Source organism: Gambusia affinis, linkage group LG07, assembly GCF_019740435.1.
Source record: "Gambusia affinis linkage group LG07, SWU_Gaff_1.0, whole genome shotgun sequence".
Lineage (NCBI taxonomy): Eukaryota > Metazoa > Chordata > Actinopteri > Cyprinodontiformes > Poeciliidae > Gambusia > Gambusia affinis.
The window spans coordinates 4242094-4254465 of NC_057874.1; the positions used below are offsets into that span (position 1 = coordinate 4242094).

Sequence of the window (12372 nt, forward strand, 5' to 3'; positions counted from 1 at the left end):
AGACGTTAAAAAAACCACACATGGCAACTTGTTCTCATTTGTTCCTTCTGCCCAGTGGTCTGTTGCTCACCGTGGCCCTGGGTTTCAAAAACTATTTAAAACATGCTTATTTATTAACATAGAACAAGCTGCCAGTTTCTATTTGCACTAGAAACTGGGAGGATGTATTGTTTTTGCAGCGTTTACAGCAGTGTAGACTCCAGAGAGAAAACAGTTGTGTGTTTTCTGCCAAATTACATCAACATGAGAAGATGCTCAATATTATTTAACTTAAAGAAATATTCATCAAATGCAGAGCCAACTACTCTTTCATATTTTTTTAATAGTTTAATAGGTAGTTCAACCAACAAAATGTTGCCACATCTGGCCCTTCCAATACATTCTTGATCTTGATGTTGCGCAAAATAGAAATGAATTTGACAGCTTTGCTCGGAATCAACCAGATGTGATGTAAACTCTTGACCACTTAACCTTATTTGTCACCTTAAAATACTAATGCTAAGGTGCAGTGATGGTGACCAGATCAAATGATGTTCACCTTTGCTTTCGATCAGTAGATGCTGGTATTCTGTGTAATTCCTTCCTGTTTTGTTCTGGTGGTTGTGTGGTCGGGGGTGAGGGAGTTTGCGGTTTCCAGTAGGGATGCGCTGTGTGAGGTCGACCCTGCAGGAGCCAGCGGCTCCCTTCAGAGTCAGCTCTCAGCTTTCTGATTAGGTTTGGCTGGGAATCAGATCCAGAGGAGAAACTTTAAAACTCGACGAAATGAAGGCCAAACAAAACCTTCACTCTGACCGGTTTTGGATGCGAGCTTTCCTTGAAGCCTTCGAGTAGATCACAGAGAAAAAAAACTGATATGAAAAAATAAACAGATGGGGGAAAAAAAAGGACCTAAGAATAAAACAAAACCATGTCTGAGTTAAAACGTTTCTTCTTTTCATCATCATATGATTGACATTCAGTATTCACGTTTCCTTTTGTTTTATCTTTGTTTTTGTTTGTTTTGCTCGAACGTTTTCATATGTTTGACTTCTACACCTTTTCCTGTTATGTTGTTGGGTGACGTCGTTTGATTCGTACATTGTTGTTTCTTTTTTTTCTTGTCAATGCTGTGATAGCGGAAAATAAAGAAACTCCTGTGCAGTCAACAAAGCATTGGATCTGGTGTTACATGTGTCCGAGTTTAAACCACCATATTTGTTCAACATGTCAATCACTCAATCAATCAATCAATCAATCAATCAATCAATCAATCAATCAATCAATCAGGTTTATGTGTATAACCCATTTCAGCAACAAGGCAGTTCAACGTGCTTTACATCATAAAAGCCAAAAAAGTCATAAAAACATAATGTCCTTGAGAGAAGAGAGTAGTCATTCATTTCCATTATATATCTTTATTGTATATGAAAGAATTTTTAATATTCCGTTTTTGTGCCAAAGTCCGTCTTGAAAGAGATTTTAATCTGAATTGTCAGTAATACCTAAATAAATAACTGATATTAAATTCAAAAACTCATTTTTAATTTATTTAGTAGAGAATTGAAGCTTTAAATCTTCATAAATGACCTCCAAAAGTAGTAGAAATGTTCTGTTTTACTATTTTTTTAAATCTTTCCAAACGCGCAATGCAAATTTTACATTTTTCCCCTCTACCTGTAGCTCAACTCTTATTCTTCCACCCAAAATTCAGAGATTTAGTGCACTTGGAGCCTTTTCCTTTCTGTCTGTGCTCATGGTCGATGGAAAAGTTCTCCTTCTGATGAAGGCTCCATGAAGCTCCTGTCTGCTCAGGCGTGGCTGCATAGTGGAGAAATGTGTCACGACTCCAGGGTCAGCTAAATTTCCAGGATAGTCCTCGACAGTCCAAATAGTTTTGATTTGTCTTTTTGGAGACTCCTTGAAAATTCCAGGCCCGAACTTGACCCCCATCTTTTCCCCCGGCAGCAGCTGCTTATTTCAAAATCTTCCGTATGGGACCCGAAGCTGGATTTGGTTTTACAGTAGGAAGTAATCTTCAAAATATAAAACGCTTCCTCGCTGTAAACTTGGGGTTGAAAGGCTAGATTATTAAAGAGAGTGGAATAAAAATAAATAAATCCCTTCAAAATAATAATAATAAAAAAAACATATTATACAGTTATTGCATGTTTATTAAAATATGTTTCTGTTCTTCTCACATAGAGAGAATTATCAACAGAAATTAATATTGTGAATGCCGTAATGCTCCACTTGTGAAACAAATTCTACTGAACTGATGGAGGATGGTAAAAGTTTGTTTTGTAATCCTCAAAGGGAGCAAAATATTTAAGCACAAACTGCGGAATAGAATCAATTTGAACCAAAATTACAGTATTTAGGATTCTTCTCATATACAAAAGCCTGAATAGCAGGTGAATGATTTCTGAATAGTTCAGTTTTAGGTACTGCTTATTAATACCTACCTAATATATTTTGGTTAGAAACAATGATTAAATAGCAAACCAAAAATAGACTTTTGCAAGCCAACAAGAAACAAAAAGACTTTAAAATCCTTGGAAATACATAAAAATGTAAATTATTACTTGGGATCCACAAAATATTAGCATCGACATCGTTATCAGCTAACGTCAGTCATTTTTTTAACATGTCTGCATGGATCCGATGAGTAAATCTGGACCGATGAGAACGACTGATGAAGCGATGTAGGGGCTGTAGTCACTGTTACACGGTGTCAAAATGTAGAGATATGTAAATATGAGATGTATGTAAACATAAATGTGGTGCAACAATACAGGTCTGGTGTGGCTAAGAATAGCTATTAATAAAACCTGTAATTTGCATGACTATGCTGACATGAAGTTAACTAAAAAAGATGTTATTGTTGGTTTTTTATGGGGTTTTTTCATAACTTAGCTGAAATGCAAATGTTTTACACTAATAAAGCTGTTTGTATTGACTTAATGTAATCTCATAATCTCATGCAGGAACCAGTATGTCAGAGGCATTTTTAATTCAAATTCTGATGGCACATATTTACTTCCATAAACCAGGAAGTCCAAAGCTAACACAACATTGGTGTCACTGCCAAGCTGTTGGCCTTCACTGTACATTATGGGCTCATTAAAAAAACAACAACAACTGACTGTGTTATGATTAGGGAACTAATCATTGGAGTCTAATGGTGGTGCGGTTGTTTCTACACTGTAAAAAAATAAAAATAAAAAATCAGTAAAATTTCTGGTAGAAAATGGTAAAATATGTAGCAAACTGAATAGAAAAATCATTCATCTGAGGGAGAAGATTTCTTTCTGTGGTTTTCTCAGCAGTAAAGTGACTGGAGATGTTCCAACCTTTTTCACCAGGTCTAGTCTATAAGCAGCAGAGGTGAGCTGGAGGGCCGGCGTTGGTTCCTTCTTCTGACTGACAGGAAGCAGAGGAATCGTCTTCCTCTCTAAGAACACCTTCCAATTAAATCTGGGAAAAACAATAAAGTCGTTCTACTTACTCCGCGTGTCCGATCATGTCTTTCGGAATGATTTACTGCTAACATCCATCCATCTAGTCGAGCAGCTTCGGTATTCTGTGTTGATGAACACAACAAACCCGCCAGCCGATGAGTCAAACCAGACTTGAGCCGTACGTGTTTGGGCTTTTAGTTTTGTTCGCGTCTCTGCTGTTATCATTTCTTTATTGTTCATTTCCTGATATTTGATCATTTCAGTTTACTTGTTCATTTATTCTCATTACATAATGCCCACACACAGGTGCACAAGTGTGTATTTCTTTCTTCACAGGGACTTTGCATTGACTTCCATTCATGTTTCTTTTATTTCTATAGCTAAGACATAATCCCAGCCTTAAACCTGACCAGTACTAGTACATGCATAACCCTAAACCTAATCTGAATTCATTTCACACCTTAGTCCTAAACCTGAGCCCTGATCCCAAAACACTTCTTCCTATGGGGCCTAAACTAAGGAGCAATTGATCCGTGCACCACCAGATTCTTTTCTCAGTCCACCACTTTATTTTATTATTTCCTCTTTCTGTTACATTTAAAAGTCCCGACCTTCGTTTTCATTTTTTTGCTGATGACTGCCAAAATTATTTTTCATAAAAACGCAACGGAGTACCGTCTGTTCAGTCTCTCCTTGACCGAATCTGTGACTTCAAGAGATGGATGACACTTATTTACACATATAATTTATTGGAAAAAAGAACACTGAAGTGATGCTTTTGTAGTCCTAGTTGAACTCTCTTACCTTGCCCCACATAAGAAGTTACTGCCCAACTCTGGCTACTGCAAATCATTGCACATATTACCATCTGATTGTTACAATTACCTGCCAACGCAGGTAATCGTTGGCAGGTAACGATTACCTGCCAAAGAAATCAAAAGAAATCAATTCTTTTGATTTCTTTACCCGTACTTCTCCACTATGTGTGTGCATGCACTGCAAAAACACAAAATCTTATGAATTATTTTTAGTCTAGTTTCTAGTGTACATATCTTAGTGCACTTGAAATAATTCATAACTAACATAAAAGTAACTTTTCAGCAAGACATAAGAGCTTGTTTTAAGTCAATAATTCCTTAATATTGATGAAAAAGTTCGAGTTCCACTAGCAGATTATTTCACTTATAACGTGGGAAAGATATTTGCTCTACACACTAGACCAAAACTTCTAGGAAAGATAATATATATGTTAACAAAAAGTGGCCTGATGTTTGCTACTAATGTAAAAAGGAAACTAAATAAGGACAAAGGGTTTGACTGAACTTTTAATGACTACTGTCTATTTCTTTCGGGGTTTTTTCTCAAACAAGTAATCACATGGTGAAAGTAAGACATGACAAAGTGATGTTGAACATCTTACCTCATTAAAGTTAGCTTTCCTGCACGTCTTTCTTCCAGGAAGCATACCTGACATTAGCCAACGTAATGTTTACCAGCTGCTGGACCTGCTTTCCACCATGCTGGTAATGTCGGCTTCATTTGATCTCCTCCACATTAAGCTGATGCTGTCAGAATCAACCCTGGGAGTGATGACAACGAGCTAAAACAGTTTCATAAATACAATAGCACAAGACCCTGCAGCAATTCTTCACTACACTCTTTACCTTTACTCATTTATTTGTTGTCTGTATTGAAACATTTCACAAGGCTACTTTGTGGCTGAAGGCCTTGGGGTGTCACAACTTCATGTAAGTAAGTCTATTTGAATATCCGCCTTCAAGTTAAGGCTGTTTCCTGTTTGAAATCTGTTTCTGCACTTCATTTGAAAAACAGAAAAAAAACTCATCAGTACTTTAGATGAAAGACGACGCAGCTGTGTCACACATCTGCACTCGCCTTCACCTCTGTGTATCTGAACATTTTTAAATGAAAGACTAGGACGTCTGTTCCACTCCAAAGGCAGTTCTTATCTTTTAAACCAAGTGTCCATACGGTGCCGGGCTGTGGAGAAGCGTCATGCTGTTCCAGTGCGTCGCGCTGCGAAGAGCCACAAGGCAAAGTGAGGAACATACACAGTCATCTAATGCCTGTCACCTGGTCTGCTCAACACCTGTGCACGTTCAAAATCCCCTCCTTCTGTTTGACTCCTACTACCACTGTGAGGTTACCACACACAGCCAGTCAGCCCTGATAAATCACTCCCTAAATTCTGCTCTTCCATGACACGGGAGTGACAACGAAATGAGATCTCTTCTCTTGAAAGTCTTTAAACAGTTTGAGTCTCCCAGCAGGAAGGAGCGGTTGCCACATGCGCACGTTCATCATCTTGAGCAGCAGATAAATTGAAGTTCCCTCCCAGAGACTGACAGCAGCTGGATGTGTTTCCTACTGCCTGTTAGTCTGTCATCAGCATCACAGCTTTCTGGGTCCAGTTCTGGCCTTCCATACAGCCTCGCTCTGCATTCAGCTAGTCCACATCATCATCATCATTATTGGGTCTTCAGTCCTCTAGTTTGTCAGAGGTAAACAAGATGCCTGCAGCGTAAGTCATCAGTAAAAGGAACATGATGTTGAGTGTCTTGTGTGGCACTGGTCTGACTTTTTGAGACGATCAGCAGGTTCCCATCGTTTGACTCACAAACTCATCACAACGGCCTGGTTTCATCTCTGAGAGTTGTGGCACGCAACCAGTCTGTTGAGAGCGAAAGCTGAAAACACTTCCTTTCTCTCTCTCTCTTTCTCATACACACACACACACACACACAGTGTGTACTCCTGTGTCATCAGCCCTTCCCTCGTCTCGATGCCTCAGGGTGTTTGTGTCATCATGTCAGATGCTGCAGTACTTGTATTAATCTGCTCCTTCCCCCCACAGGACAACATACCATATAAGGACCTGACTGGAGGAGCGTGTGTGGTGTGTCTCGTGAAAGAAAAACAATCCAATGTTTCTCATTAAAATAATGTCACACAGCTTTATAATGCAAAGTTAGATAATGCTATTTAAAAAAATCTGACTTAAGTTTTTACTGTGAATTAAATGAAACTTGTTTTCAAACGTACATCGACGAGGGAGACGAGTTCACCTGCACTGTACTGCCACCTCGTGGCCAAAAATATTTCTTCACATGGAAAGACAGATAACACCCACAACGGAAATGTTAAATTGTTTTCCAAATTCGCCAGTGTGACATAATTCTGGTGCAAAAAAAAAAAAAAAGAATATATTTTTAGCTTTTAGGCATCTTACTAGAGTGCCAACAAATGTGTCTGTCTTCACAATCGTGTCCAGAAGGTTTTACTCCAATGATTAGCTTCAGCTTTTACCATGACGTTTTAAGATGCATGGGTAGTTGTGACCAGACGCTTTGAGTCCTGCAGCTAAAAGTTGTATAAAGAAGCTCCAGACCAAACAATTAACCCTGACTTTCAACTCATTCAGGCATTAAAGGTTTATTATGCAGCCTAAAGATGGACGTGGACACCCAGAAACTCTTTTATTAGTTCTGTTTGTAATCAGAATGTGGGGAATAAAAAGAGGTTCTAACCGATAAACTCAAAACATACACGCTTAAATTTAGTAAACAGGCTGCAACAGCCTTAAAAAAAGGGACCAGTCCAAGGCTTCTGGCTGGTTATGAGCCCTGATAACTGTTGCTAAGTATTTGTCCTGGAGGATCCACGTAGGAACATTTTCACACATATTCACTGTAGGATTTCTTGGATCTGTCCGTCTGTTCGGCAGAGCTGTGAAGAGAAACGTGGCTCCAGCAGGTCACCTGCTCAGGAGGCTGTTAATAGCTTTCAGTTCTTCAGCGGACAGTGGAGACAGGTTGTACCCTCTGAGCTCAGGGTTTCCTGGAAATATGAACAAATAAAACTCAGCATGACCACTCACACACATAAAACAGCTGGAAGATAGACAAAGAGTCTGGTGAAGCTCCTGCTTATACACGTATGTATAGTAAGACACAAACACATATTTATACCTTGGATCTCATTGAGACAGTTGACTTTTGCTTTCAGACTTGTACGAAGATCGCTGATCTCCTTGTCAAGCTGCTCCTGATCTACAGGAAAGGAAACAGTTTCAAGACTTTTTTCTTCTTCTTTTTATTAATTTAATAACATTTACATGTTTTAGAAAGTTTTTACTCAAAAACGTTTACCTTTCTGGATCATCTCTCTTGCTTTGGATTTGGGGAATTTGAGGAACATGTTGCCAAAGCACACCTGGACTTTTTCTGCAAACAACAGTAGACAGAGATCACTGTAAAGACAAAACACTGTCACACCATCTATACTTGAGCATACATAGTTTTATACACTGGCTAAGCCAAGAGTGTGTGTCTGGAACTGGGGAAAGCAACAATGACTGACCTGTGTCTGCCATGTCATGTTTCAGAGCGCTCAGCGCCTCCCTGTTACTGTTCCTCTTCTTGTCCAAGTCTACGATCTGAAACACGAACCGACATTTCACTCAACATTCATCTATGTACAGTGGAGTCCACGGTGTTTTCTATTCATGTCAAATGCCCCCACTTTGGTCCCAATAGTCCCAAAAACAGATATGGCCCGATGGCCAGATATGGCTCCTACAAACGCGTCCAGTCATCCAGGTTCCGTGTCTTTAACTGATCTGTCCAGAATGCTAACACCACAAGCTAACAAAGACCTACCGAGGTTCACCTGGAACCTTTCTGTATTTTAAGCTAAAACAAAAAAAAAAACAATACTAGTGAAAGGTGTCAACAACAGTGTCACTGCCGATGTCGTTCCGACTTGACATCGTGACATAGCTCCAGAACTGTAAACGTTCTGCTTTTATAAACGTGCTAAGGCTGATGATTGTCAGGTTATTAGTGCAGGTCGTTAGCTTAACTAAAACGATTAGCAGAAAAGAGTCTACTTCTGTCCTCTGTGATAAATGAATTCTCGTTGTATCTCCTCGCGTTTCCGGTACCTGTTGTTTAGTAGTGAGAACATCTTCAGCTGCCTCTTCAACTTCTGTTAAATACTGTAAAACACGCTGAGAACCAGCGTCCATGTTGGCGGTGTAGCTCCAAAAATACGTCCGGCCTGAAACTATTAACAGTCAAACGCTGGAGTTCGGCAGTCAGAGGCTCAATACCGCCGTCTACTGGCCAGGAGGGTGGAGTCGTCACCTCACGAGACGTTGCTTGTTGTGTATAATACAAATGAACATAGAATCACGTTTAATAAATTGGAACATTATTCAAGTTCATTTATTTATTTCAGTAACTCTGTTCACAAAGTGAAACATATTATATGGACTCATTACACATAGATGTTTTCCGACCTTTATTTCTGTTAGCTAAGAAGATTTTCAGTTTACAACTGTTGAAAACATGACACTCAAGATTAGAATATTACACCAGGCCAATACAAATATTTCAGAACAGAAATGTGGGCTTAATGAAAAGGTTTTTTTTAATCAAACAAGCCTCACCTGAATGCATCCCATTTCAATTACTGTGATTGGATATGGCAATGACACAAAACATTCAAAATGGCCACATACATACGTTTGTGAATATATTAATACTTATGTTTTCATTTACTGGAGTTTAGATTTATGCCTCAATAGAAAAACAACAAAACAAAGAAATCGTTCCTGCTTTGTGTTGGTGTCACAAAGACACATTTTGCTTATGTGTGCAATGTGACACAATATAAAACACTTCAGGAGGTATGAATACTTTTGTAAGGCAGTGTAGCTTACGGATAAAACATCTTTTAAAAAAGAACAGCTAGGCCTTTAGCACCTACAGGTTCCATTGATGTTTATGTAAACATTCAACAAACACCACATTGTGTTTGTAATGGTGCTAAAAATGAGTCATTAAATAATTTCTGCAGCTGAAACACAGACATGTTGATCATATGAATGATCATCCGGTGATGATCAGGTCTCTGATTGATGGCAGTGTGTGAGCTGTCATGTAACAAATTCAACCTGTTTGGACCTGCTCGGCCTCTGGACGGGGGGATGTCTGGACCCGGGTAAACAAACACTAACTCCAGTGACTTCCTGCTCTGTCCAGCCAGCGGCTTCGCTCCGCTCTGCTCTTCCTGTTCTGCTCTCAGAACTGCTCCGGCTCGTCTCTGATCTGTTCACGCGCCTCCCTCCACCTCTCCTCTGTTCAGAGCCGCTCCTCTTCCTTTGAACTCCCGCTGTCCAGTCTGGCTCATCACAGCCCCTAACAGAGGAATGGGTCCTTCCTGGACCAGCATGGATGGGATTCCGGATGTTTCCTGAAGCCTGCATCCTCCTCAGGTAGCTGCTGGAGCCGGTGGGGCTGCCGGACCTCTGGGTTCTGAGCCTCCTATCTGACGAGTGGACCCGGCTCTCACTATAGCTCCTTTTGGGGCGCGGCAGGGGCCCTCTGCTGCCATCCGGACTATGTCTGGACAGATGGCTGTGGCTGTGGGTGGAGCGGCAGCATGATGGGCTACAGCTGGAGGAGCAGATCCGGCATAAACCGCTAGTGCCACAGGCCAGAAGGGCGGAGTGTCCAGCTAGCGAGGACAGGAAGGAGAGGGGGAAGGCGCGCTGGCACTGCAGGATGCATTTGGGAGAGCTGAGGCGAGTCGGGGCCGGGGCCGCAGCGCTGGACCTCTGGCAACAGGACGTCCCTCCTGGTACGTCCTGCGTCCCACGCTCCGCCTGAACCGTCTGGATCTGGTGCCACTCCAGCTGCAGCAACCTCTCCAGGTACCGCTCCAAGGGGCCCACGGGCCGGGGTCGGAAGGCCCCTCTGCCCTCCGTGTTGTAGAAAACAGCCAGCTGACTGAGGCTCCACGAATTGAACGGTGGAGGGAGGAAGTCTGGGAAGTCCCGTCCTCTGACCGTCCGGCAGTGAGGCGGGGCGTCTCCATCCTCCACCACCTCGGGCCTGAGCTCCAGTCGCGGGGCGAGGGGACGGGAGGACAGGGGGAGTCTTTCTGACTCAGACAAGTCTGTGTCACTGTCCTCCTGCGGGGAGAGCTCCTCCTGCTGGTCAGGGCTGAGAGGAGGCAGGCCGTGGTCCAGGAGGGCTGGTGCGTGTTTGCTCGTTCTCAGCCCTGTGTGCGTGTGCTTCCTGCTCTCCGTGGCTGGTGACACCTTGATCTTCATCCTGTCTTCCTCAGGGGCCGCTGGATGAAACATGGAGGTTCCCTGAGCGCTGCTGGAAAAAGGAAGGCTGATGATCTATACAGGCAAAGGCAGAATAACAAAATATAATCCAACTATTGCCTCACCTGTGCTGCGGAGCGCTGCATTTGTTAGCCTTGTGTTTCCTTCTCTGTGGTTTCTGCAAATATACAGAAAAGCCCAAAATTACTCAGACCACTGACGTATTTAGGTTTGACGTAACCTTTCAATTAGACCAACAAGTTTCTTCTGACAGGATCTAACGTCCTCTGAAACCTATGGAAAAGTTACAGTGGCCAGTTAGCCCAACATCTAAAGGCGGGAGAACACTGGAGTATGTAGAGAAAGGCACTCAAAGGGAAACCAAACAGACTCCACACTAAAGAAGGACTTCCAAGATTCCCTAGAGCTAAACAAAAACCCAAACGTCAGCACCGAGTCGTCAAATCATTACCATCATTTTTCATCATTTCATCCATTTGCCTTCCTCTACCTGAGAAATTATGCAAGAGGCAGTGTTCTTCCTGGAGAGGTCAGAGTTCACCCTGAAATGGTCCCAGTCTGCAGTCTACACAGGGTGAACCTGCTCTGTTTAGAGGACATTCAACTAGAAGTACTATGAGTGCAGATCTTTTAACATCGGATTCTGAGGTTAGCTTATCTTCAGCTTGTTGACGCCAGGCAGTTTCAAGCAAAGAGTAAAGGAAGGAGAACATTTCCAACAAAACAAAATTCAGAAATGTTTAGATTAATCCCAGAAAAATTCCCCCCCCCCCCCCAAAAAAAATAAATAAATAAATAAAAACACAAGTAATTTTCTGAGCTCAAAAAGTCAAAAAATTGAAAAATGTAAAATGTTCGCTTTTACGAGCTCAGTGTCCGATTTGTGTTCTAGATCAATCTCAAACTTTCTGAGTTTTTTTCTCGCAAATTTGCAAATGCCTTTGTTCTTGTTTGTTTGTTATTAGAGAATTTCTGAGCTTATTCTCAGAATTTCTGGGTATTTTTGGCGAAAATCTACCCTTCTGTTCCATACGTGTACATACCCGGGAGTCTTTGTTTTTCCTAAAAGATTTTACAACTTTGTATGTTATTATTATTAGTAGTGACCGTGCTGAGCACCCACCTTCTCATGGTTGTTCTCCTGACTCTGGATCGGGCACTGCGGCTGTGGAAACTTCCTTTGTGACTGCCTCCTTCCCATCTTGGTCCTTAAAAATCACACAACACCAGACGAAATAAATGATTAGATTCCAGTTACACATACATCAGAAAAAAAAAAAAACATGGCCGTCATCCGTGTTTTTCTTCTAGCATCCAGAATCTGTCAGGTTCTGCCATAGCAGGACAGCAGCAGACAGCAGTCCTCTCCTCAGCCTCCTGCTGCTGTTCAGCATCGCTGATAACAATAATGATGTCAGGAACCCACCCGGCCACATTGGGCCTGCTGGTGCTTCTCGGAGCTTTCTTCTTCCACTCCTTGTCACCGACGCAGAGCCTCTCCACGCAGCGCTGCGCTACCCGCTCCTGCAGGATGCTGCCCATCCCCGCTCTCAGAAGGCACCAATGGAATGAAGAAGAAATGGCAGCAGGATAGTGAGCGGGGGGTCCCCGAATCACGGAGCGCACCCTGTTGTTAGTGTTAGAATCATTCAGTTGCCGTCCGGCAGAGGGCGCTGTGGCGCTGCTCTCCACTGAAACCACTGAGCGTCTAGTTTGTTCTTCAAATTCATTGAAGAACAAACCAAAAAAAAAAAAAAGAAATCACCAGACACAGAC

The 12372-nt window shown here is 41.9% G+C and overlaps 2 protein-coding genes across 3 annotated transcripts; both read right to left on the reverse strand.

The window, feature by feature from the left end:
- Positions 1-6874: 6874 nt before the first annotated feature.
- On the reverse strand, positions 6875-8548 carry pdrg1 (p53 and DNA-damage regulated 1). Its single transcript, XM_044122169.1, has 5 exons — positions 8401-8548; positions 7818-7893; positions 7607-7681; positions 7427-7507; positions 6875-7295 (listed from the first exon to the last, which is right to left on the reverse strand). Exons 1-5 carry the CDS (start codon positions 8482-8484, stop codon positions 7213-7215), a joined length of 399 nt encoding a protein of 132 aa, XP_043978104.1. The 5' UTR covers positions 8485-8548; the 3' UTR covers positions 6875-7212.
- A 198-nt stretch (positions 8549-8746) lies between these two features.
- Positions 8747-12299, reverse strand: LOC122834208 (protein FAM217B-like). 2 transcript variants are annotated; one of them, XM_044122408.1, is made up of 4 exons: positions 12023-12299; positions 11720-11804; positions 10701-10753; positions 8747-10627 (listed from the first exon to the last, which is right to left on the reverse strand). In XM_044122408.1, the coding sequence occupies exons 1-4, from the start codon at positions 12136-12138 to the stop codon at positions 9397-9399; spliced, it is 1485 nt and encodes a 494-aa protein (XP_043978343.1). In that variant the 5' UTR covers positions 12139-12299; the 3' UTR covers positions 8747-9396. The 2 variants fall into 2 exon arrangements, with proteins under 2 accessions (XP_043978343.1, XP_043978344.1); XM_044122409.1 differs by having other exon boundaries at positions 8747-10624; positions 12023-12297.
- Between the last annotated feature and the right edge of the window lie 73 nt (positions 12300-12372).

Coding starts and splice junctions, on each gene's coding strand:
- pdrg1 (XM_044122169.1), bottom strand. CDS start 8,484: ATGGACGCTGGTTCTCAGCGTGTTTTACAGTATTTAACAGAAGTTGAA. Junction 7,894..8,400: donor TTCTCACTACTAAACAACAG/GTACCGGAAACG, acceptor TTCGTGTTTCAG/ATCGTAGACTTGGACAAGAA. Junction 7,508..7,606: donor AAGAGAGATGATCCAGAAAG/GTAAACGTTTTT, acceptor CCTTTCCTGTAG/ATCAGGAGCAGCTTGACAAG.
- LOC122834208 (XM_044122408.1), bottom strand. CDS start 12,138: ATGGGCAGCATCCTGCAGGAGCGGGTAGCGCAGCGCTGCGTGGAGAGG. Junction 11,805..12,022: donor AGCAGGCCCAATGTGGCCGG/GTGGGTTCCTGA, acceptor GTGATTTTTAAG/GACCAAGATGGGAAGGAGGC. Junction 10,754..11,719: donor AGGAGAACAACCATGAGAAG/GTGGGTGCTCAG, acceptor GTATATTTGCAG/AAACCACAGAGAAGGAAACA.